Source organism: Lytechinus pictus, unplaced genomic scaffold (genome assembly GCF_037042905.1).
Source record: "Lytechinus pictus isolate F3 Inbred unplaced genomic scaffold, Lp3.0 scaffold_20, whole genome shotgun sequence".
NCBI classification, from domain to species: Eukaryota; Metazoa; Echinodermata; class Echinoidea; order Temnopleuroida; family Toxopneustidae; genus Lytechinus; species Lytechinus pictus.
Genome location: NW_026974141.1, coordinates 12,425,588 through 12,451,682, shown reverse-complemented (window position 1 = coordinate 12,451,682; position 26,095 = coordinate 12,425,588). Strand labels below are relative to the sequence as shown.

At 37.0% G+C, this 26,095-nt stretch overlaps 1 protein-coding gene across 2 annotated transcripts in view; it reads left to right on the top strand.

Annotated features, from left to right (window-relative positions):
- Positions 1–24,331, top strand: part of LOC129283050 (two pore channel protein 2-like) — a 50,628-nt gene extending 26,297 nt beyond the window's left edge. Inside the window, exons 13-24 of one of the 2 annotated variants that reach the window (XM_064114905.1) lie at positions 592–711; positions 1,303–1,401; positions 2,565–2,651; positions 4,695–4,741; positions 7,305–7,398; positions 9,888–9,959; positions 10,948–11,030; positions 16,423–16,489; positions 17,188–17,270; positions 18,765–18,846; positions 20,030–20,133; positions 21,315–24,331. In XM_064114905.1, the coding sequence (XP_063970975.1) occupies positions 592–711; positions 1,303–1,401; positions 2,565–2,651; positions 4,695–4,741; positions 7,305–7,398; positions 9,888–9,959; positions 10,948–11,030; positions 16,423–16,489; positions 17,188–17,270; positions 18,765–18,846; positions 20,030–20,133; positions 21,315–21,396 (1,020 nt within the window). In that variant the 3' untranslated portion in view covers positions 21,397–24,331. Of the gene's footprint in view, positions 1–591; positions 712–1,302; positions 1,402–2,564; positions 2,652–4,694; positions 4,742–7,304; positions 7,399–9,887; positions 9,960–10,947; positions 12,549–14,645; positions 15,272–16,422; positions 16,490–17,187; positions 17,271–18,764; positions 18,847–20,029; positions 20,134–21,314 lie in introns of those variants that run through there. The other variant, XR_010296777.1, reaches the window with a different exon arrangement.
- The last annotated feature ends 1,764 nt before the right edge of the window (positions 24,332–26,095 follow it).

The following is a 26,095-nucleotide window of genomic DNA, read 5'->3' as shown; positions in this document are numbered from 1 at the left end:
TCTCATTGACTGTGTGTTATAAATACAGAGTCTTAAAATATACGTTTTCAGATATCTACTAATACTACAGAGAATAAATTGACCTGAAATTGTATTTGTATAGAGAAACTAAAATGTTTTGAGAGGAAAAGTAATTGTTTTTCTACTTATTAACATAATTATTGCGGTATAAATGTATAGAGTAGATAATTAACATGACATCCAAGTGGATCTATATTACTAGACTACACTAGCATTATGGGTCAGGAAACTGGCCAGGTATGAGTAGTTGAGGACTTGAGATGGCGCTATTGGTTCGTATCTGCTTTAATTTATTTATTTATTTTTTTAATTATTTTTTTGTCAGAACTTGTCTCACACATTGTTATCCCCTTCTTTTTTTGCTTCCAAGGATATTTTGAGAGATTTTTATGCCCAATTCTCATAAATTGCTGAATCTGCTCGAATTGGCAGGGCCAACTGAAAATCAGAGGGCTGGTATGTTGTAGGCCTGTAAAAAGTTATTATTGTGAAATGTCTTTTTTTAAAATCTTTTAGAGAGAGAAAGAAAAGTAGTTAAATTTTCCACTGTTTAATTTTTTTTTAATTCAGACTCCAAGTCCTAGACTAATAACCAGACCAAGACTACGGAAACTCCAAGCCTTCGTCGTTCATCGTTTCTTTGGTTACTGCGGAACAGCTGTGGCTGTTGTAAACATCGTATTTATTAGTGTAAGTATTAGAAACGTGTTATCACACACACATACTAAATATAATCTGAAGTCTGACAGAATCACTGATGTGGTTAGTGATGCTAAATTTGAATAAGATATATACCATTTCCAAGCTTTTGATTTTCTCAGTTAACTATTTTTTTTTTAAATCACATATATCTCATTTGGTTTATTGATGACTTTCTCCTGTTTGCTAGTAGAGAACTATATAAAAGAGCCGTGGTGTAGTGGTTCTGACTCTCGCCTTGTAAACAGAGGGTCGTGTGTTCAAAATACAACGCGGTCTAGCATCCTTTAGCAAGGCGTTAATCCACACTTTGCCACTCTCGACCCAGGTGCTAAATGGGTACCCAGTAGGATGCCAAAGATATTGTATGTTTAAATTTGCCAGCGCCATAATGAGGCTGCGATGAATGCAAGGAATGCTCCCTAGGGAGTGGAAATTGTGCACTTTTCGTGCAGGATTGAAATGAATCCAATGACCGGGGTAATAATATGTTGTAAAGCGCTTTGAGCCATTCTGGGAAAGCGCTATATAAAAATTGGCTATTATCATTATTATAAAATGCATTTTTCGTTTGTTTTGCAGATTGAGATCTCTACGCAGTACAATAGGAGCCTTTATCACAGTGATTCGGAATTGACAAAGTTCAACATAGTTTTCATCATCTATTATTGTATAGAACAGGTAAGTATTTGAGAGGGACCACTCCCCAACCTTCCCTACCAAAATATACAGGCCTGTACTCTGAGCTCTGATTTAATTCAACTTCTGGTCTAAAGTGATGGTTTAACGATGGTTAGCCAATCGGGACAGATACCTCTAAGTGTACAAGCTTAATATTTGACACTTAACCCTAAGAAAAATTGCGAAAGCCAAATTTTTCCTTATGTATTTCTTTGTTTTAAAATTTCATATGTATTTCTTTGCTTCTTAATCTTTTGTTTTTCATTGTTTTTTCAATGGAAATTATTACAACCCATTTAACAACTAAATCAAACCCTAAATTGATTAAGCACATCAATTAGAATGTAAAATAATCACCCTTTTATAAATTTTTTCTCCCATAGACTTTGTACACAAAGTATAAAAAATGAGCCATTTTCGGCACGACTGTCTCGTAAAAAGTCACATGGCATCGCGATGCTATACCCATACATCGTGAATTTGGTCTCAGAAGTTGCACGAGACTTCAAAGAAAAAGGTCATAAGATTTTGCGGTGCTATCGTTAAGGGGGGGGGGCATCATGCCCCCCCCAGTCTTTTTAGGGTTAAAGGGGAAGTGAACGGACCAACACTTTGTGTGGTATCTCATTGACTGTGTGTTATAAATAACTAGTCTTAGAAATATACATTTTGAGATAGCCATCATTAATACTGAGGATGAATTAGCCTGTAATTTCATTCATACAGTGAAATTTAAACGTTTTTGAGAGGAAAGTACTTGTTTTGCCGCTTGGTAACATAATTAGTGTGGTATAAATATATTGAGTGGTGAATTGTTTTCTGCTTTCTGACTCTTTGGACAATCATTCAATATATAAATGGCTCTGGCTTCTGTCCATGTCCTCCATCCAGCCAGGGTCCTTTCTTTTTCAACGGGTCGCCACTAAGTTGTTTTCGGCCTGCCCCCTTTCCTTTTCCCTTTGCTGCGTTGCAAATGCTTGAAGGTAACCCCTTAAGTGTGTGCCCAATAAATTTCCATCTTCTCGTTATTGTCGTGCTCAGTTTCTCCATTTTGGTCTTGTCTAAGACCTCTTCATTACTAATGTGTTCTTGCCATTTTATCTTCATTATTCTGGGGATGTCAATGACAGAGTCTAATGCCATTTCCATTATCTCCTCTTTAGATGCTGAAATTTTGGGCTCTCGGCTGGAGGTGTTTCAAATCTTCTATAACCAACGTCCTTGATGCCCTCTTCACAGCTGTCTTACTAGTAAGTATTTACACTGCAAATATAGTGGTGTTAACACTTCACCAGGGTCCATCCAGACTTGTTATAATAAAAAATGCTCAATATCTTAAGATTACTTTAGCTAATCGAATCCAATGATTTCAGTACCTTTAAACTGTTATTATAACAAGTTTTGTGAAATGGGCACATGGTGTGAGAGGACTGCACCGATCATTTTACACCATCATTAAGGTGCCGTGGCCGAGTGGTCTAAGGCGCCTGACTACGCATAAAAAAGTCCGGGGTTCGATCCTCGGCCGCGGCAGCTATGCCCGTGAGCAAGGCATTTAATCTACAATGCTCTTTTACCTGCTTTAAAATAAATGGAAATGCTATATGCATTGTGGGTAACTAGGTGTGAACTTGTTTATAAAAAATAAAAAAAAATTAACTCTATGGTGTTTAGCACCTATCAGTGTTATTGTGTTTGTTAAATTTACGGTGTCCAACACAGATTGGTGTCATTCTATATTTCATTATATTCTCTGCATAGAAGTTGAATGGTTGAATATTACGTTTCATTTCCCTGACAGTTATATTTTCTAAAGGGATTATATATTTTGCCGTCATGAGGAGGGTTATTTATCATTCCATAGAAATGAGGGTTTGATTTCTGTTTTCTTTGGATTTGGTCTCGGCTTAACTAATAATTAGAATACCACCTATTGACAAAGTGGAGCGTCGTGGCCCAGTGGATTAGTCTCTGGACTTTGAAACAGAGGGTCTTGGGTTCAAATCCCAGCCATGGCGTAATTTCCTTCAGCAAGGAATTCATCCAAAGTGTGCTGCACTCGACCCAGGTGAGGTAAATGGGTACCGGCAGGAAGTAATTCCTCAAAAAGCTGTATGTACCGAATAGGTAGCCTAGCTTAGCCGGGTAATAATAGCAGGGCCCGCTGGGAGAATAGTTTTTCTGAACTGAAGTGGCTACCCTGGGTAAATATACAGTTATTACATTATTATTATAATATAAAGCTAAAGCTGTGTCACGTCAGGATGATTACACAATTTTGTCATCTCGCCTGCGTAGCTTAGCAGAGGGAGACTATTGGCGCCGCTTTTCTGACGGGGGCGGCGTCGTCAACATTGAAATCGTAACCAAGGTTAAGTGTTTGAAATGTTATCATAACTTACAAAGTATATGGAGCTCGTTCATGAAAACTTGGACATGAGAGTACTCAAGTATTACTGAACGTCCTGCCTGAGTTTCAGGTCACATGACAAAGGTCAAAGGTCATTTAGGGTCAATGAACTTAGACCAAGTTGTGGGAATCATTATCAAAATCTTAACCAAGTATAAGTTTTTGAATTGCCATCATAACCTTAAGTTTATGGATCCAGTCCAAGAAATGTGGAATTGAGGGTTATCAGGTACCAATGACTGTCTTGTAAAAGTCTTAGGTCACACAATCAAGGTCAAAAGTCATTTAGGATCAATCAGAGCTGCCAACCAGTACGTTTTTGGCGTATTTAGTACGTTTTTGCAACCAAATACGACAGTACGTTTCTTGTAAAAAAAAAAAAAATCATCCCTATATGTCTCTATTTCATGAAACTTTCACAAATATGGTTATTGGATTAATGTAATTTTAGGTAACTTAAAAAAAAATCATTTTGTTAAAAACCAGGGTGAGATATACACATGTTTCATTGCTTTTTTTTTCATCTGCAAGAGCAGTGCGTATTTTAGCTGGCATGCATCTTGAGTGCCGCGATGAGCGTGCGCGCCCCGCATTTTATTATGAAATACAGTTTTTTTTTGGGAAATACAGTTTTTTCATGACAGAATACAATTTTTCATTCCCAGAGGTTGGCAGGTCTGATCAATGAGCACAGTATTTTTTTTTTCATGTGAATTGTGTTTTTTGTGAATAATTATTATTCAATAGTTGTTTTCAAAGTCAGCACTGCCGCTATATTGAATCACATATTGCAGGCGAGACTGTCAGAGGCATTCCAACTTGTTTGAAAATTATATGAATAGCCAGTGCATTTTTTTATCTTTACATTCACCACCAATCCCAGGTAGCAGAGATATTATATCTTTCGATGGAAGGATCTCAAACTTTTCCGTAAGTATTGCTGTTTTTCAACAGCAACACGAGAATAAGGGCGATTCCGTGCTAGAAAAATCAGCTATTTTCGCAACATTTTTCAACCTATTGTCCAAACAAACAAAGAACTTCAAATTGTTTTGTGGTAATAATAGAGTACTACTTGGGTAGACATGAAAAATTGACAACCAAGAAAAATATGCTGTCCATGGGTGAATTAGAGGTGAAAATGTTGTCGTACGGGACATTTCTGAGTCCCGTACGACAAAACATTTTCGCCCTTAATTCAGCCATAATCAAATATTTTTAGTTGGTGATCAGTTTTTCACATGACTACCTACTATAACTTTATTATTGACCAAAAATAATTTTTCATTGCTCAAGCAATCAGCTAAGAGACTAGAAATTTTTGACAAAATGCCCCGTACGACACGTATGGAATCGCCCATAAACTAATAATATCTTGAACCAAAAAAACCCCCCCAAAACCATACACCCCCCCCCCCCGTGCCAATAATGTGTACAGACCTCAAACTAGCTGGGGGCTACCATGGCCACCAGTAGTTGTTCTATTAAAAACTACCTAAGTGCATTTTAAATCAGGATTTATTACATATTTGTTATTGTTGTTAATCTGACCCCCCCCCTTTTATTTTTCAACCTTTTTCAACCTATTGCCCAAACAAACAAAGAACTTCAAATTGTTTTGTGGTAATAATAGAGTACTACTTGGGTAGACATGAAAAATTGACAACCAAGAAAAATATGCTGTCCATGGGTGAATTAGAGGTGAAAATGTTGTCGTACGGGACATTTCTGAGTCCCGTACGACAAAACATTTTCGCCCTTAATTCAGCCATAATCAAATATTTTTAGTTGGTGATCAGTTTTTCACATGACTACCTACTATAACTTTATTATTGACCAAAAATAATTTTTCATTGCTCAAGCAATCAGCCAAGAGACTAGAAATTGTTGACAAAATGCCCCGTACGACACGTATGGAATCGCCCATAAACTAATAATATCTTTAACCAAAAAAACCCCCCCAAAACCATACACCCCCCCCCCCGTGCCAATAATGTGTACAGACCTCAAACTAGCTGGGGGCTACCATGGCCACCAGTAGTTGTTCTATTAAAAACTACCTAAGTGCATTTTAAATCAGGATTTATTACATATTTGTTATTGTTGTTAATCTGACCCCCCCCCCTTTTATTTGGACAGAGATACCAACTTTGGTTATATGATTTGATCTTCAGTAGAGTATTTCATTAAGCATCCGGCCAGTGATTTTCACTGACAAATTTGATCTGAGCCAATCAGATGCAAGGATTTCAGTAGCTTGTAACAACAGTGAGTGAGAATCACTGACTGTTTGTTTCATGAAATGCTCCAGTGGATTCACCATGTTTGTTATCACCAGCCGTAAAATCCGTTGCAGAAAGAGTTGCGTTTAAACGCAAGTAAAAAAATCAAATGCAAGTAAAAAAATCAATCGCAAGTCCCAAAAGTGTGCTGTTGATTGGTTGAAAATCAAGTTTCGCATGATTTTTAGAGTTGCGATTGATTGCAACTCTTTCTGCAACGGGCCCCTGGTCATATAACGTCCCCAATGAGTGAATGTCAAACGTAGGAACATTGTTTGCGATTTCAGTTGTTGATTAAAACCTAAGTAAATTCAGGGTTCCCAGCCCATCAGGGAAATTTTTTTTACGTTTTTCCAGTCAGGGAAAAATCAGGGACTTTGATCAAGAAAAATACCTCAAATCAGGGAAGAATGCCTCAAGTGAGAGAAAAATCAGGGAATTTTGATCAGCCCAAAAGTCAAAAGCACGGTAGTCTGTCAGACTCGGTTATATTTTGTTGCATATCAAAACAACATCCATTGTAATTTAATGATATGTACTAGGATTGCCTTGAACCAACCTCTTTCTGTATTTAAGGTGAGGAAAGGATGGTTTTATGGGGAAAAGGGGGCCATTACATGCCGGTGTAATAGTAATATTTAGTTTTACATTATAATGGTAATGGTAATGGTAATGGTTTATTGAAAATTCATTCGCAGCCAAAGGCTGAATTGCAGAATATTTTACAAAACAAGTACAAGAATATATGATAATCAATTGCATAATGACACAATGCTTAAGAAATTAAAATATTTAAAAAGAAACTTGCCTAAATAGATGGATACAGGATTTTTTTAAATCTACGCATGATCAAAATTAATATCAACAGTTGCCGTTATTATATATAAAATGAGAATATTCATTCATTATTGTTTTTATACTGAGAATACATGTAATTCAGTGCAACAACTTAGAAAACATGCGAAACTGGGAATGGGTTTACATAATTCTCAGGGAATTTTTAAACTTCATAAGGGAATAATCAGGGATTTTGGTTTACTTGAAAAGCTGGGAACCCTGTAAATTGTAAATCAGGATTCATTACATATGTGAATCATTAATATGATTTCCACCTTGGTTTATTTTGACAAAGATAACTACAAAGGTTATACAATCATCTGGATTCATTTCATATTTGTTATGATAAATCTGATTTCTACCTTTTTTGACAGAGATAACACCATTGGCTATGCAATGTACGATCTTGTCAGGATAATAAACATTCTTATCACCTTCCGGCTTTTCAGGATTGTTACACATTTTAAAGTAAGTTGAACCAATTCGGTGGATTCACAATACAGTGCGCCATCTATCGGTTGCAGCGGACAGGCCGAAATTCCCAGTGCCTCATGGGAAAAAGTCCAATCTGTTGCAGCTGTTATATGCTAGTGCATGCATGTCGTTATGCTGTGTTGGCCGACGCGGCTCGACCGGCTTGCATATGCTGTTTAATAGGGTCCAGGAGGTGGGAGAGAAATGTGCCCACATATTTCTTTGAGAGTTTTCGGGGAATTCTTCCTCCGCTTTTGCCAAACCGTTTTCACTTTTGAAGCATCACAGTACATTCGCACTGTGCGCTGCCGTCCGTTGTCGACCCTGAAGTTAGAAATTTGGCCTGTCCGCTGCAACGGATAGATGGCGCACCATATTGTGAATCCACCGAATTTGACAACTCTTTCTTGTATTTACAGTGTACCAAGCTTACATTTTTGTCCTGCAAATACACTTCTTATTCTTTATTCATGAATAATTCTAATAGTTTTGTGCTACATTGTCCTTAAGTAAATTGTAAATTATGTTGTAAAATATGGGATGTACATGTAAGTTATTGAGTAGAAGAAATTAACCAGTTGTCTCACGATGTAGCAAACGTAGTGTGAAAGCGACGTTTCGTCTGCAAGCTGCTAGACTTCGTCAGGCAATGAGCAAAGACGCTGCTGCGCACGGGTTATATAGCGTCGGGAGCTATTGTCTGGCTCCACTCGGGCGTGAGCCGCGCTGTGATTGGCCGAAGCCGCTGGCCAATCAGGGTCCGCGCTGGTGCTTTAATCCGCTATAGTAATCCCATTTGTTGATGGTATCGCGCATCTTCTCCGCCGGCGCTTGGAGAAGCATGGCATCCGAGTTATATTCAAGTCCGACAGCATCCGCAGCCAGCTGGTCCGTCCGAAAGACCGCCCGATCCCCGACAGACGCGATGGGGTTGTTTATAAGATCCCATGCTCGACTTGCGACAAAGTCTACATCGGTGAGACTGGTAGACCTGTGGGGGAACGCATGAAGGAACATCGCCGTGATGTTCGGCTTAGGCGCACTGATAGCTCTGCTGTTGCAGAACATGCTTGGGACTCCGATCATCCACCTAACTGGGATGAGGTCAGCTGCATTGCTCATGATAAGCATTGGTATACGCGGCGCGTTAAGGAAGCGATTCAGATCCGTTTGCACCCGAGCAATATCAATAGGGACAGCGGCATTGAGATCCCTGATGCATGGTTACCGGCCATCCGACGGCATACTACATCCACCGTTCAGAGCGCACGGCGCCCGCACCAGCAGGTGCCTGACACCAGCGCAGATGCTGATTGGCCGGCCGCACCGGCCAATCACAGCGCACGGTGCACGCTCCAGCGGGCACCAAGCACCAGCGCGGACCCTGATTGGCCAGCGGCTTCGGCCAATCACAGCGCGGCTCACGCCCGAGTGGAGCCAGACAATAGCTCCCGACGCTATATAACCCGTGCGCAGCAGCGTCTTTGCTCATTGCCTGACGAAGTCTAGCAGCTTGCAGACGAAACGTCGCTTTCACACTACGTTTGCTACATCGTGAGACAACTGGTTAATTTCTTCTACTCAATCCTTCACCACGATGAACCTCTTCCACATCATGTAAGTTATTGTTGCAAATCATTTAATAAATAATAATTTTTGCAATATTATTATGAGAAATGCAACAATTGCAAATATAAGTGTATAGTGAATTTTAGACAATCTATCCTGGATTATTAAGAAAATATCAACAATGATGATAAAATTTGATATCCTTTGCTTATGGTGCTGAAGGCCTTTCAATGTTACCCTAACTTAGCATTTCAGTTATTTGATAAGTCCAAATTAAGACAGTCTTGATAAGAATGATCGAAGTTATGGTTTTTCAAATTTCATTGAGCAATGCACCTTGAATTCATATCTCTTATTTTGTGCTTGTGCTGATATATTTGGAAAGTATATCTTCAAATTGGCAATCTTTGTAGAGTGCAATTTTGTTTTCAATGAAAACTGGCAACTATCTTTGTTGTAAAGCTTCATTCTTATTAAAGGTGTTTCATTTTATTAGACCTGCCAATTTGAATGAAATGCAGCATATTTATATTCAGATTTTTGAAGGTTTTATTTTTCATAACAATAGTTACAAAGTTATACATGTACAAGCACTAATAATATACCTTTATCAAAATATTAACATAATCATAGAGATCTATGTATATATAATTTTATGCAAATATGAACAAAGCAACTATTACAAGATTAAGGAAGAACATGGGAAATTTATATTTATATAAAGCATTAAAGCATACTAAAACATATTTACAAGCATTAAAGAATAACAAATTTATGTATGATGGGCATAGAGATCAGAGCATGGAAAATTGACCTTGTATCATTAGTAATACAAAGTTATGGAGGGGTGTCAAATTGGCAACAGAAATTGCCAATTTGCTGTAATCCCTTGTTTAATTTTGTTTTTTTTACAGACCATGGCCATTGTGATTAGTACGATGCTGGATCTGGTTAGAAATCTACGAGCCTTTCTTGGCATCCTAGTGGTAAGTTGACAATTGATCCTCCTGCAGACATGCCAACTGTTACCTTTTTAGAGTATTTGTTCCTCTTTTTTGCTATGAATATACCAATACTTTTTTGTATGATTTGTTACTTTTTTTAAAATCTCGGATCACGGAGTATGTATTATACACCGCGCGTGACACTAGCGCTGGTCTGACAGTTCCAGACCGGTAAAAATCACTGTCCGGCCAGTAACTTGTTACATGAAAAAACAAGTAAATTCTTGCCTACGAGCACATGTTTAAAAGGGTGAATTTTTGACAAGTTTTTCAAGAAGAATCATTTCCCATGTTTTTCACTGATCTCACTACAACAGGCTGGCGAATGTTATGTTGAGATAAATTTTTTTAAATACTCTTTTTTTTTCCTTCTAAGAATACTTTTTTTTGTAGAAGGTTGGCAGGTCTGCTTCTAATAACATTTAATACTGTCCACAGTCTTGCCCCTCAATATATTTCTGAACTCATTTCTCCATACACCCCCTCAAGGACACTAAGATCATCAACCCAACAAGTCCTCTGTAGACTAAGAGCTAAGACGCATGGCGAAAGATCCTTCTACACCCTTTGGAATTCCCTCCCCAGTACTCTCCGATCACAAAATGATCCTGGACTTTTCAAATCCCAACTTAAAACATCTATCTTTAATAAAGCATTCAATTAGATAAATCCCTATACTTAGCCATATGTAATTGATTAATGATGATGTTGTTTAATTGTAATATTAAGTAATTTCCGATGTTCTAATTTATATTGTATAATTTATGTCTGTAAAGTGCATTGAGAGTCCTTACAGGTCTGAAATGTGCTATATAAGAACTATATTATTATTATTATTATTGATGATGATAGTAATATATTATATTGGATGGGATATGGGATACCAGAAATATTCCAAGAGTTCAGGCAAATATTCCACAAATCGGAGATGAGTGTAATATTGGCCCTATTTCCTCTATTTTTCTTGCAGGTAATCTACTATGTGTTTGCAATCCTTGGAATGGAAATCTTTCGGGATCAGAGCCCACAACCCCCTAATATCACAGACATCACGTAAGTCCACATTCCGACATCATTTTGATTATATGAATGGTGGTAATGGTTAGGTGAGCAGGAGGGGATGGGAGGGGCAAATGGCAGAGTTTTGTTAATGATTTTACTGACTAACTTCATGCGTGCGCAGAGGCAGCCTCCTAATCTTAAAAGATTGCTCGTGAAGAATCGGTTACCGGGACCCCCTCCACCAAAGGGTAACCAACCCTGTGGAAAACCCCGTTGTCAAATCTGTCCGCACATCATAACTGACGGCTCAGTACATCTCCCAACTGGCTATGCCATCAAACCTCCCAACCACAACTGTGATTCAAGTAATATTCTTTATTGCTTCCTCTTTGCTAAATGCCCAGATGTAACATACCAGTACTAAATTTAGGATAAGATTCAATAATCACAGGTCTACTATCCGACAACACCGCACTTGTTTCCCGGTAGCCGACCACTTCGACAAAGAAAATCACTCAAAATCTCAAAATCGTTCTTTTTGGAGGAGGCTATAAATCCACATATGAGAGGAAACTCGCTGAGCTTCAAGCCATTATTCATAGCAGAAATTTTCAGTGTGGCCTAAATAGATATCTCTCTTGGCTGGACAAATACAATTTTCATAATAGCAGGGCCCGCTGGGAGAACAGTTTTCGGAACTGAAGTGGCTACCCTGGGTAAATATACCATAATTATCATTATTATACATTTATATTCAGATGTTTCACATCTTGGCTAAAGTAAATAATCATGATATTGGTCATACAAAGTACAGTTGAGCAGATTAACATTCATTGTTGGAAAGGATGTTTAGAATGTACAGGCCAACAAGTTTGCAGACTTCAGCTCCGTCAAAGCTGCCCATTGTGACGTCGAACAGGCTCCTATTATCCTTTTTCTTCCATGGGGCGTCTTTGTCGAACAGGACGGACTTCCTCGTGTGCATCATTATCTTTATGTATCAGGCTTGGATGTTAATGTACTCCTTTGCGAATTCGATGGCCTGTCTCAGTAGTTTTTCCGATATGGACGGGTAAAAGCTGACCACGTCGAAGCTGATGAAAGTATGTTTCTCTTTCTCTTTTATGTTCTTGAACCACTCAATAACGGTGCTGGTTATCCGCCATTGGTTAACACATGCCGCCCTTCTGACGGCATTGTTGATATTGTCGAGTATTGATTTACTGATACTCCTGGTTTCTGCATGGAAGTGTGTTTTCAAAATTGTCCTTGTGGTCCTTTAGGGTGATGAATGCTTGCTTTTGTGCCATAGTCTCCATTCTTTCGTCGATCGTTAAGTCAGTGGCGATTGCCCGTGGTTCGGTGTGGATGCCATTCACTGATTTGATGCTGGAAGATTGGTAAAACTTGGTTATGTTCTCCAGCAGGAGTTTGTTGCATAAAGGTTGGTCCATCTCGTAGAGGTTTCACGTCTTGTCAGCAGGGATTAGCAATTTCTGTGACCTTTTGATGTTACAGATGTCTTCTTTATTAAAGTCTGTCTTGGAACTGGCTTGGTGATCTTCTGAAGCCCAGGGGCCCATTTCATAAAGGTACAGCGTCAGCGTCAAGTCCCAAAACAGCGTCAAATTTTCACTTGCAGCGTCAAATTTAATATTTGACGCTGCAGCGCATTTCATAAAAAGTTGACGCTCCAGTAGGAGCGTCAACTTTTTACTGGAGCGTCAAGTATGGTTACTGGAGCGTCAAATAGGGTTAAATATTTGACGCTGGTCATAGAGGAGCGTCAAGTTGACACTGTAAAGGGTTTTTCATTAAGAATGGCGTACGTTGTGCTCAGGCATGCCCAAAGGGCTCTTTCAAGAGAACGGATATTTAGAGCAATGTCTGTGATAATTAATAATGGTTACACCTCGTAATTCCGAAGGTTCTATATTTCGAAGGTTCGTAATTCCGAAGGTTCGTAATTCTGAAACACGTAAATTGCCTATACCTCGATGTTCGTCAATCCAAAAAACGTAGAAGGGTTTGTTAATCCGAACATTTGTGGCGTTATTCCGAAGGTTCGATAATCTGAAAACGAAATAAGGTTCGATGTTCCAATGGTTCGTTAGTCTGAAAACGAAATAAGGTTTGTTAATCATTATGTTTTCGGAATCACGAACCTCATTTTGTTTTCGGATTAACAAACCTTCGAAATTACAAACCTCACTTTGTTTTCGGACTAACGAACCTTCGGAATAACGAACCTTATTTCGTTTTCGGACTTACGAACTTTCGGAATTACGAACCTTCGGAATAACGAACCTTCGGAATATGCGAACCATTGGAATAACGAAGCTTCGGAATTACGAATGTATGCGTTAATAATGCTAATAACATGAATAAAGAATATATTAAGGGAACGCTTTCTAGTAGAAATGCAGTTTCTTTTTTTTGTCCTACCTACCAAAAAAAAAATGTTAAAAAATTCTTCTGAAACAACAAATTTTTAAGTTTATCACAGGGCAGGCCAAGGAAAAAAAAAAGGGAAGTTATAGGCAGACTTTAAAAAAAAAAGACAAATGGAGAGGATTTTTTTTTCTTGTAGGAAAAAATAGAGGAAAGTAGATCTATTATGTGGAAGTGTTTAATTTAAAGCCTACATTAAAAAAGTCCTAGGCCATAAAAATAAATGATAAATTTTTTTTTTTCTGTTTCTGACTTTCTCAACAACAAAAAAGTCGTGGCCATGGCATTGTATTGTGGAATCCGTTTACTTTTAAAGTTTAAAACTTTTAGTTTACGGTACTGAATGGTTATTCGCCGTTGAAACCGATCCATTATGAACAAAAATAATCTTTTAAGGTCATTTTCGATGTTTCATGCATAATTAGAGCATACAAATTTACTTCCTTCAGGGTGATTTTTAATAGCACTGCACCAGCAGTGGCCTGCGCCTGCCTTGTTGTTGATACAACCTTGCATTACCGACACAAATAGTCAAGTGTGGGACTAGGATGAAAATTGTACGGTAGAAACTTTGTTGAAGGTGAATTTTTGACCGGCAATAATAATAAATTTTCCCCCTTTTTAAAATAATTTGTTCCCTGGCATAGGGCTAAATTAAATCAATTCTCTGAAAACTTACACAATGGAGAAACAACGCTATGCCATCTTGTCACAAATTGATATTTTCTTCTTACTCTCTTCCGAAATTGCAAGCCATCACCATAGAGCCATCACTATGCTTCAACTGCTAGTCTTATGCTGCAGACCCTGTTTGCAGCTGCTAAATAATAATTTCGCTCCCGAAAAAATGAATAAGCAAAAAAAAAATAATAATATTCTCTTTCAATTTTTTTTCTTCTAATTTTGCTTCTCAAAGGTGGGGGGCCACGGGCCGGCTGTGCCCCCCCCCTGGATCCGCCAGTGCTTTCTACCTAAACTTATGACTTGAATTGAAAACAAAAAAACTGGAGAGAAAGGGGATTTCCCCCTAATCAGCCTCGTACATGACTATTCAAATAAATAGCTGGAAAGTCAAGCTGACTTTCCAGCGAATGTGCTTTTATGAAATGCAAAGTTGCTAGCATAGCAAGTTGCTAGCATAGCAAGCAAAAGCTGCTATTCTACCAGAGTTGCTATCATAGCAACTTGCTATGATAGCAACTCTTTATGAAATAGGCCCCAGGTTCTCGATCATGTGTAGCATGTCATTTTTTAATGGTATTAGCTCTTTGATTTCAAAGATTAAAAAAGAAGAAAATTTTAATTGTTTAATTGTTTAAAAAGTATAATTTATATTTGAATTAGAACAATGTTATGTATGTTATTCATTATGATGGAAAATGTTTGCTTATTCGTTGTCATTATCACCATCATCAATAATCAATATTGTTTTTAATTATTATTTATTTGGCAAAATGAAAATTGCACTGTAAGCAATATAAACAATTCCAATATCAAAGATTGAAGAATAGAAATAGAGATTAACCACTGGAATGCCAGGGGGAGAAATAGGTAACTGAATAACTGTGGTGGCAATACGCCTTCTGCCCCACTTCCAGTGGTTATAACCATATATATACATGAATTCAAAATATTAAAATAATTTATACATTGTTTGGATCTGTTTAAGTTTGGAAAAACCCATAACTTTCTAAACAATATTACAAATGAGTTAGTTATGATTAAAAATATGAAGCTAAAAGTACTAGGTATTAAGTGCAGAATAAACATGCAAATTAAATTAGAAATTCAGCCACTAATCTATATAATTTCAATGGCAGGCCTACTTACTAGTTGAATATAAATAAAAAGAACAGGAAAAAAAAAATCACACCAAAGTACACAGTACGAGAATAATTCTTTTTAACTGTGCCAGCCACTTTGACACAGCAGTTATGACCACTCTCGAGCACAGGAACTTGGGCAACTCTTCCCAATAGCAGGGAAATGCGTTGATTGTAGAGCAATGTAGTCGCTGAGTCCTGGCCCGGAGGTGAACGAATCTTACAGTGTCGACATGTCTGGGATTTATACTAATGGAAAGTTTAACAGTGTTACATTCCATAATCCCAAACAATGACTTTGCAACATCAAACAAATTTTCTTCTTGACTTGAGAGATTGCCAGCCCAAAACCCCAAGTCTATTTTCATATGTCATTTGTTTCAAAATTACACGAGTAGCCCGTCTCTGTACATTCTCTATTTTACTTGAAAGTGTTTTCGTGTGTAGATGCCATGCTGGCTGACCATACTCCAATAGTGGGATAACAATCATCTTAAATTTAAAAAACAGAATTGGAGACGGATAAAATAAAACCAAGCATGCGATTAGATTTGCGGATGACATAATCTACGTGGTTGTGCCATGTCAGTTTGTCATTCAAAATGATACAGGGGTGTACCTACATATTTATATTGAGTGACTTGTTCAAGGCGAGTGTTACTGAAGTAATTTGGAATTCCTGGGTTTCGTGACCACGTGATTCGCATAACTTTGGATTTGCTGATATTGATGCTCATTTTGTCGATGAGGCACCATTTGTTAATTCTGTTCAGGTCGCTTTGCAATATGTGGCTATCGTTTGCGGTGAAAATGGGTCGATAGAGTATAGAGCATCATACGCAAAGAGGACGCATGGTGATTGAGTTTGGACAAGAATATCATTAATGAACATATTAAAAAGGACTGGTCCCAAGACACTTCCTTGGGGCACCCCTGAAAGTACAGAAAACCGGGAAGAAAAGGCACCTCTATGAATTACTCGCTGTTCCCTATTACTTAGAAAAGTATAGGAAAGAACAAGAATTGCAAGGTTCTACGAGACAACATCCAATCTATCACGAAAAAAGGTCGCGGAAAAGGAGTAAAGGGTCTTGGAAAGGTTGGTGCGAAGCGTCATCGCAAGGTTCTACGAGACAACATCCAAATGTTTTTCACTTTCTATCTTGCAGTCAAATACCAAAGTGTGGGACCTATGAGCAGCTGAATTACTATGCAAACAATTTTGATGATTTCGCCGTAAGTATGGTGGCTTTACCATGCCAAATTAACTCTTGTTTTTCCTAATTTTTTTGGAAAATTGTGTGATTAGAAACAAAGGTATTAAGCTCGTCAAAATATAAATTATTCCTTTCATTGTTGTTATTATATTAGAACTCTCAGACCACTTTGATATCATGTTAGAATTTGTTTGTAATAAAGACATTGAGGGTTTTAAAACATTTTGTTTAAACTGAATACTTCATGAGGTTTTGTTCTTCACTATTTTGAATGTAAACAACTCCATAAATATTCAGTCCTTGCCCTACATGTGCAAAGTGAAAGAAAAAGCAGTAAAATTGGGATAATGTACAGTGTGACATTGAATAGGCAATGAAAAAATCAGCACCTCATAAATACTATATATGTCATTATTATCTCTCATTACATATTTTTATGCCCTCTTGAATTTCCTGTCTTGAAAAAATCTTGAAATACACTGGTACATAAAATAATATTGTACACCTCACCTCACCTACATGTATGTCACATTTGATAAACGGTATAAACTTTCATAACAAGACATGCATGCGGAAAGTAAATTTAAAAAAAAAACATTTTTTAACTTTCGGTTTTGAATTTCTTGTCTTGTAGGAAAATCTGGAAAAATCATGTGCATGGAAAAAAAACGTGTATAGAAATGTGATATGTAATGTTCTCTCGTGTTTGTTTTTCAGTCGGCCATTGTTGTCCTGTGGGACATCATGGTTGTAAATAACTGGCATGTCTTCCTGGCAGCCTACTCGCAAACAGTTAATAGGTAAGCTTTAAAGATAAATGGTCTGTCTTATCGTTCCGTGCAAGCCTTGTGGGGGAGTTGTGGGTGATTGCTTGCGACTCCCCACCAACAAAGTTTCAAGCATATTCAAAACTTTTCTGCATGCAAATCGGACTTGCGTGCTCTCCTGCGAGATACTGTCAATGCGGGTGACATGCGGTTAGCAAAAGCAGTCGCGTGCAAGTCACACGCAAGGTTTGCACAGAACGAAGTGACAGGGCCTTGAAGGAATATTGTTGCAATAACAGTGATTTGATGAGAATGTACTTAAAATCAAAGTAAATTGTTACCATGTCACGGTAGATCTAGATCGGGGGGGGGGGGGATGTTCACAAATATTAAATCACATTTAAAAGTGTGTGGGAAGTTCACCCTGATATAAGTTCATTGTAAAAATAGCAGGAAAAAAAATATTGACAAAGTTTTGAGAAAAATCCATCAAAGAATAAAAAAGTTATTAGATTTTTCATTATTTGATTTGTGATGTCATATGCGAGCAGCTTTCCTACACATCGTATGCTAAAAAAATCAATGAAATGTCAGTTTCTCAGAAAATTGAAAATGGTTTTTACTGTACCTTCATTATATTATATTAAAAGACAAATCTTTTCACAAACCATTCCTAAAAAGAAAAAAAAATCATCATGAACCATTAAATAAAATAAATTTATGCATTTTATATTACATGATATATGGGGCAGCTGCTCGTTTATGACGTCACAGATCCAAAACTTAAAATTCTGAGAACTTTGTACTTTCCTAATCTTTAATGGATTTTTCTCAAAACTTAACCAATATTTTGTTTAATATTTTTACGACAAACTTTACTTGAGGGTGAACTTCCCCTTTAAAGGCGGTGAGTGTCAGAATTTAACCCCCCCCCCTCGACAAATTTCGCCACTACGCCGCCACGCAAATTTTTGACCACGCAGTTCGCGGAATTTTTACTATCAAGCATGACTCTTGAGTGAAACTCCCCCAGATTTATTTACATAAACCCAACTTTGTGAAGTCTCAATGTCTAAACAGAAAATGATCACCCTGATGGTCACCAACACAGATAAGCACATGAGGGGACAGTGTATTATTATTGCTTGGAAAAAAGACCGGACAAGAGGCTGCAATGCCATGCTTGTTTTTTTTCAATTTCTCAGCAATTACACATTTTCTATTAGAGACATTTGGCACTTTTTTTCATATATTTTCATACATAAAAACATTCATACATAATAAAATTTTGGTGGTCATATCACTTGATTTTGTTCAAACTAGCATTTATGATTAAAGTCCTATACTTGAAGTTGTCTTGTAAAGAAGTTCATTCTTTTATCAGATTGTTAACATCAATACCGCTACAGTGAAATGATTGTATGATAATAGAATTGTTTCAGCTTGATTAAAAAGCAAATAATCATTTTTCAAAGCAGTTTACACGACACATCTGTTTTAAATTTCAATTTTATTTTTCTGTTTTAGATGGTCCCAGATGTATTTCATTGCCTGGTACTTTACATCGGTATTAGTTTGCCTCAATGTATTTACTGCAATCATTCTAGAGGTGAGATGATGATGATGGTGATGATGACGATGATGATGATGATGATGATGATGATGATGATGGTGATTGTGATGATTATGATGAAGATTTTGGTGGTGATGATGGTGATGATGATGATGATGATAACGATGATGATGATGGTGATGATGATGATGATGAAGATGATTGTGATAATTATGATGAAGATTTTGGTGGTGATGATGGTGATGATGGTGATGATGATGATGATGATGACGATGATGATGATGGTGATGATGATGATGATGATGATGATGGTGATGATGATGAAGATTTTGGTGGTGATGATGGTGATGATGGTGATGATGATGATGATGATAACGATGATGATGATGGTGATGATGATGATGATGATTGTGATAATTATGATGAAGATTTTGGTGGTGATGATGATAATTATGGTGATGATGATGATGATGGTGATTGTGATAATTATGATGAAGATTTTGGTGGTGATGATGGTGATGATGATGATGATTATAGTGATGATGATGATGATGATAATGATGGTGTTGATGATGATGATTATGATGATGGTGATGATGGGGATGATGATGATAATGATGATGGTGATGATGATGATGATGAGGGTGATTATGATGATGGTGATGGTGATGATGTTGAGGGATGTGGTGGTGGTGATGGTGATGATGATTATGGTGGTGGTGATGATGATGATGATGGTAATGATGATAATGATGGTGGTGATGATTATGATGATGGTGGTGATGATGAAGATTATGATGGTAGGATGATGATTATGATGATGGTGATGGTGGTGGTGATGATGGTGTTGATGATGATGATGATGACGATGATTATGATGATGGTGATGATGATGATGATGAAGATTATGATGATGGTGGTGATGATGATGATAATGGTGATGATGATGATGGTAATGACGATGGTGATGATGACGATGATGATGGTGGTAGTGATGATGATGATGATGATGAAAATAGTGGTGGGGATGATGATGATGATGAAGATTATGCTTATGATGGTGATGATGGTATTGATGACGATGGTGGTGATGAGGATGATAATTATTGTTCTGATATCGACGGAGGTCATGGTGACGATGATAGTGATGATGTTGATGATAATGATGAAGTAATATCTATAATAATACATTTGTGACTATCTTACCTTCTTTTAAAAGAACTTCATCACATCCTGGGATCGAAGCCAGAAGAGGCAACAGCAATCTTTAGAAGAGGGCAATAGACCTACAGCTTATCTAATGTCTGTACATACTATGTTTAGGTAAGTGAGGTTTTGGAGAGGGGGGGGGGGGAAGAAGGAGAGAGAAAGACACAGAGAGAGAGGGGAGGAGGGGAAGAGATAATTTTTTTCATTCATTCATTCATTTATTGATTCCACTTTTAAAACAAATAACATAATATACATAACAAATGTATTCGTAAACATAGTGTATCAAAGATCAAATTAAATATCTAACATAAGTATTTAAACATAGGGTACACTACAAAATGTAAAAAAGTGAGGAGCCTAAATAAAAAGCAAAACCTTGTAGAAAATTAGGCTCCCATTGGGAGAAAATATAAGTTGTTACTTTGGGCGAACAAATGTGGAAACGGAATACATATTTATTACATTGAATGTTTTACACAAAATATATCGAAAGGCATCAAGTAACCAGAAAATGATGAAGTAGAAAAAGAATAACAATAGTAAGATAATGGACAGAGAAAAAAACACAATAGGTACTTTTTGCTTTTACTATGGGGAAACTCTCTACAATGCATCGATTCCTTTAAAGGACAAGTCCACCCCAACTAGAAGTTGATTTGAATAAAAAGAGAAAAATCCACGAAGCATAACACTGAAAATTTCGTCAAAATCGGATGTAAAATAAGAAAGTTATGACATTTTAATTTTTTTTCTCTATTTATTGAAATCAATGATTTTCTGTGGTGGACTTGACCTTTAAAAATGCAATTAAAATCACAATGGAGAGCTGAGAGGCTTTTGTCGAAAGTTGGCATACTGGGACAGCAGATCATCTGAAGATTCCAAGCAATTGCAAATATGTCGTCCAGAGTCGAGATTCCGATGCTGTCCCGGTCCATGTCCATCAGCTTTAGACAAAAGCCTCTCAGCTCTCCATTGTGATTTGACTTGCATTTTCAAAGGAATCGGTGCGTTTTAGAGAGTTTCCTCCTAGGAAATGCGAAAAGTCAGGAGTGAACGACAGGGAGAGAGTCTTTAAAGAGATAGAGAAAAACGTAAGTTTCAAATAAAAATTGCCCTTTTCTTTTGCTCGTCACAACTTTTCCTTATCAGTAATAAAGTAATTTAAGTTATTTTAAAGATAAATTTAGTCATTTATTAATTTGAATACAAATTCAATAAAACACTCCCTTTGAAACTTGGCCAATGTTGAGCTCCTGCAGAAATACCTATCCCATCTTTTGTTCTTTCAGGGACGATCTCCAAGAACCTACTGAGAGTGAACTCCTAGATGAGATCTTCAAGCATCCTCATATACAAAACCTGCGCTTTTGAGACCATCCCTTAGTCAGTGTTTTGTCAATTTCCTTGCCGACTCAACCCCATGGCAGTCATAACCAGTATCTTCTTTTATATAAAGTAAGGACAAAAATCAACCAAAGATGTAAGAACTGCATGTGGATATATGATGGTGGTGAATTTTTACCTGATTACCAAATGCTTGTAAATAAGCAACCAGAGGATTGACAGCTTGTGTCCTCTCCAAGGGACCTGGTAATGAGGATCAATGCATTACCAAAGGACACTAGCGCACCTATTGGAAAACCAACCCGGGTCACCGGAATCCGAAACCCCTGCTCTACCGACTGATCTATCACGTATAACCCACCCATTCATGTGGAATGGTTTTGAGGTGCTAGGTTCTAAGAGAACAGAGTGAAATGGTTCATGAAACGATGTAAGTTGAAGATGTACAAGTCAACAGTCAATTTGGTGGAACTGTTACAACCAAAAATATGGGCAGATTACAGATTGATCATGACTGGTTTTCTTCTGGGATCGCTGAGGTTATCTCTTACATTCAAGAATTCTAACATTTAGTAGAGGTGCGGATGATGACCTTCCCGCTTCTTGAGCACCTACATACCCTGAGGCCAAATTGAAGTCGAAAGACAGAAACTACAATGTACATAGGATGGAGAGCTTTGAACAGTAACCTGCTCCTTAACCCAAGGATGTTCCTATCCAGGCAACTGCCACTCAACCTCAACAGGGATTTGGCTCCTGTGTAATTTGAATGACTGTATCACAGAATTGTGATAACCCCATTGGATATGTGTGTGCTTAAGAATTGCATTCACCAGTAATGGTAATGGCCGCCTGTGTGAGCAAATGCTGACCTTGCCAGAGACTTCCAAAGACTAATAGGGTGATGGATGCATTTGACAATCTTATCAGAGATATGTTGTCTTTGGTTGATCGTTCTTGATGGATATTTGTCTACTCACCCTGGGATATTGTGTGATTCTACAGAACATGCTGCATTCTGGGACTCGTGGGCAGGAATGTAGCAAAGTAACCACAACAAACTTTTCTTCAGTCAACAGGTGATATGCCTCTCATTTATACCTTGCATCAGACATCTATGATGTCTCTGAGTGTCTTACAAGGATATCGTCAGCACTGACAATTGCTTCAGGCTTGTCTGTATGGACTGGATTTCTGGATTTATACCATGGTCTATACATCTATGATGTCTCTGGGTGTCTTACAGGAATATCATCAACCCTGTCAGCTGCTGGAAATGTGTCCAGATGGGCTGGATGCTAATGCTCTTGAAGATTTATTCCGTGCTTCATAGCTATATGATGTCTCTGAGCGTCTTACAAGAATATCATCAACCCTGCCATTGGCTTCAGGCTTATCCTAGTGGAATGCATGCATTTTCGTGCTCCTACTGGAGCTCTCCATCCAAGTGCCATGAACAGATGCAGGTGCCATAGATCCTTCAATCTACGCAAGGAGGTGGTCATCAGGAATCAAGATAATGCTGCACTTCTGGATCTACTTTGTATGAAGAATCTAGGATTTTAAACATACTATGGATTTTCACAACAATGCAGATAATGGTGAATACCATGAGCAAGGTCAAAGTTCATATAAGGTTCAAGTACAGTCAAAAGTTCAAGCAAGGTCAGACGAGGACTGCAGTTCAGATTCCTTGTGCAAGGCTGATTTGAAGAAATTTCAGGTGGGATTCAAATGCATGCCAAAGCTGAATTTCTTCAATTTTCTTAAAGTTCTATTTTAGAAGTTCTAATATGTTGGCTGTTCCCGTGTTGAGTTCATTTCAATAGTTCTTACCAAAGTGCTATTTTTTAAATAGTTTGAGTTGAATGTTCATATTTATACAGTCAACTCTGCATACTCATATTTGATGATTAAAATAGAAAGATCCCTTGATTAACTAGTCTGAAGTGAAGCAAAACGTAAACAAAGCAAAGAAAGAAAACACAAAAAGAAATATAAATGTGAAGATGAAGATGAATAAAAAATGTTACATGAATTTAATAAAAAGAACAGATTGGTAAAACTTTAAACAAAATTTAATATCATAAAATGTCATATATATATTTGAAAATTGGGGATGGCTTCTTCCTCCCCATCTCCAATGAATTTGCAGTCCATCATTCTTACATTTTTCATTTTTATTTTTTAATTCATCGTTGTTTTGATGAGAGCAGAGTTGACAGTAGTTGAATTGTTTTGCTTTTCTTTTGTAAAACAAAAAAATCATTTCCTCAAAGTGTTTGTCTTTTTTTGTCGAGACATCTTCAGCACAAATTAGCATTCTTCAGCTCGCTCTGATACTCTAATACCCAGGGGTGATATTTTTAGTGCATTTTATATCTTCTGTAGGTATATTTTTGTACAATAGCAAATGGTATTCTGATAATTTTTTTAATGCTGTTTTATAACTGTACTTTCATTTTTGAAATAACTTTAATTTGAATCAAATCAAACTTATTCCACCATACATGCCCAAATGTTTTGTTCTGGGTTTTAGAGTGTCGAGAGTATAGTCAAAGAATGCTAACTCACTTTATTTTTGTCAGTGTCATCTTTTCTTAACTTCATTGTTAATTAATGCATTTACTAACTGATGAGTTAAAATTTATTGGAAATTGTTATACTTACAAAGTATTCTATCCCAATTACTATGTGGCTGGTATTCTGATTGTCATGGTTTAGTTAAACCTAGGTTATTTAGACTGTAATTTTATGGAGTGCCAGTTGTCAACTTATTCACTGATTAAAATTTTTTCCTATCCTTCTTCAAAAAGTTGTCAAATTTAATAAAGATTTGAAATGGGAAGAATAGGAAAATGCAAAATTTTTATGAATTCTAATTTATTACGTGTTACATTATAATTGTCACAAATGTGGAAGAAATATTATGAGGCCAGCATTCAATAGAGAAGTGGTTTTTAAGATTCTAGTTTAGACTAGGGTTAAACCTAGGTATAATTATCACAATACCGCCCCATGTGTTTTAATTAGCGTGAGGGAAATTTCAGAAAATAGCCAACCATTCTGTACATTATTCAACCCCAATTTTTTCTACATTCGTGCTTCATTTGCTCAATCTATGATTATTTAAGAGCATTTCAACTTTCATGTAAAGTAGAAAATTTGGATGAATCATTTCAGGCAAGTCCCAGTTACTGTTATAGGGAGTTGGACAAACATACATTATGAAATTGCCTTTAAACTAATTTTGAAAGAAAAATCATGAAAGTTCATGAAATCATGAAAGGTTGAAAATAACAAAATAACTTTTGTTCTCAACACAAGTAAACATCTGGAGGTAACTCAAAGATTTTTTGTGTGTGTTGAGATCCAAAATTTAATATTTTGTTAATTTTGAAAGTGTTTTTTTTTATATGAGCCATAAGGTTGGAAGCAGAATAGAAGTTTTTGCCGCGGTGGAACACCATTTTTTCCCTCCAGATATTTCACTCTGGTAAAGTTCAATACTATACCTCAATTATTGACTGCCTTTCATTTCATAATCCTATCAAGTTTGTTAAATGCTATTCGCCAGAAACTTTTTACTCAAAATCTGTACAAATAGTAGAAAAATTCATATAGAACTAAGCACTGCCAAGTAAGTCATGACGATCGAGTTCAGGGGGCTGTTACATTAAACTTCTTTTAATAACAAATTTACAATAACAGTTAAAAGCTAGTGAAATCCTTCAATCTGATAGTAAACTTGTTATATAAATGCATTTGTTATTATAATAAGCTGTTTCTGCTGCTCGACGTGCATGTTGCTAAAATTCATGTTTTTAAAGGATCGACATGAGCTTAGGTCACGAATGGCTTGGCCTCCATGAAGTTTTTGCTGGATAATGAAACAAAACAACATATAACCAGTGCGCATACATTCGTAATTCCGAAGCTTCGTTATTCCGAACGTTCGTATTTCCCAAGGTTCGTTAGTCCGAAAACAAAGTGAGGTTCGTAATTCCGAAGGTTCATTAATCCGAAAACGAAATGAGGTTCGTAATTCCGAAGGTTCGTTTTCGGACTAACGAACCTTCGGAACAACGAACCTTATTTCGTTTTCGGATTAACGAACCTTCGGAACAACGAGCCTTATTTCGTTTTCGGATTATCGAACCTTCGGAATAACGCCACAAATGTTCGGATTAACGAACCCTTTTACGTTTTCGGATTAACGAACATCGAGGTATAGGCAATTTGCGTGTTTCGGAATTACGAACCTTCGGAATAAAGAACCTTCGGAATTACGAAGTGTAACCAACCAGTGACTAATGCCAGATCAAAATTGAAAATCTGGATTAAATATGTGAACCAGACTGGGCACCTACCAAGCAATGATATATTACTGGCTGAATGAGAAAATATGACTTGAATAATATGGAGTAATTCTATCTATCTATCAATCAATTAATCTTATCTTATCTATCTAAAAACCAATATATCAATCATTTAAATCAATAAAAAAGGAAAAGACACATGTTTCAGACGAGGTATTTGCTGAGAGTCTCTGCATTGAAACATATTTATAGAGGTTCTGATAAATATGATAAACTTAAATCAAACTTATGTTAATATTAGTAATGGTAGTTCTCAAATTTGTTTACAGATTTTAACTTGCCAGGGCCTAGTAACACAGAGGTTTTGCAATTCATCATACACTTGATTTTCACGATTAATTGTACAT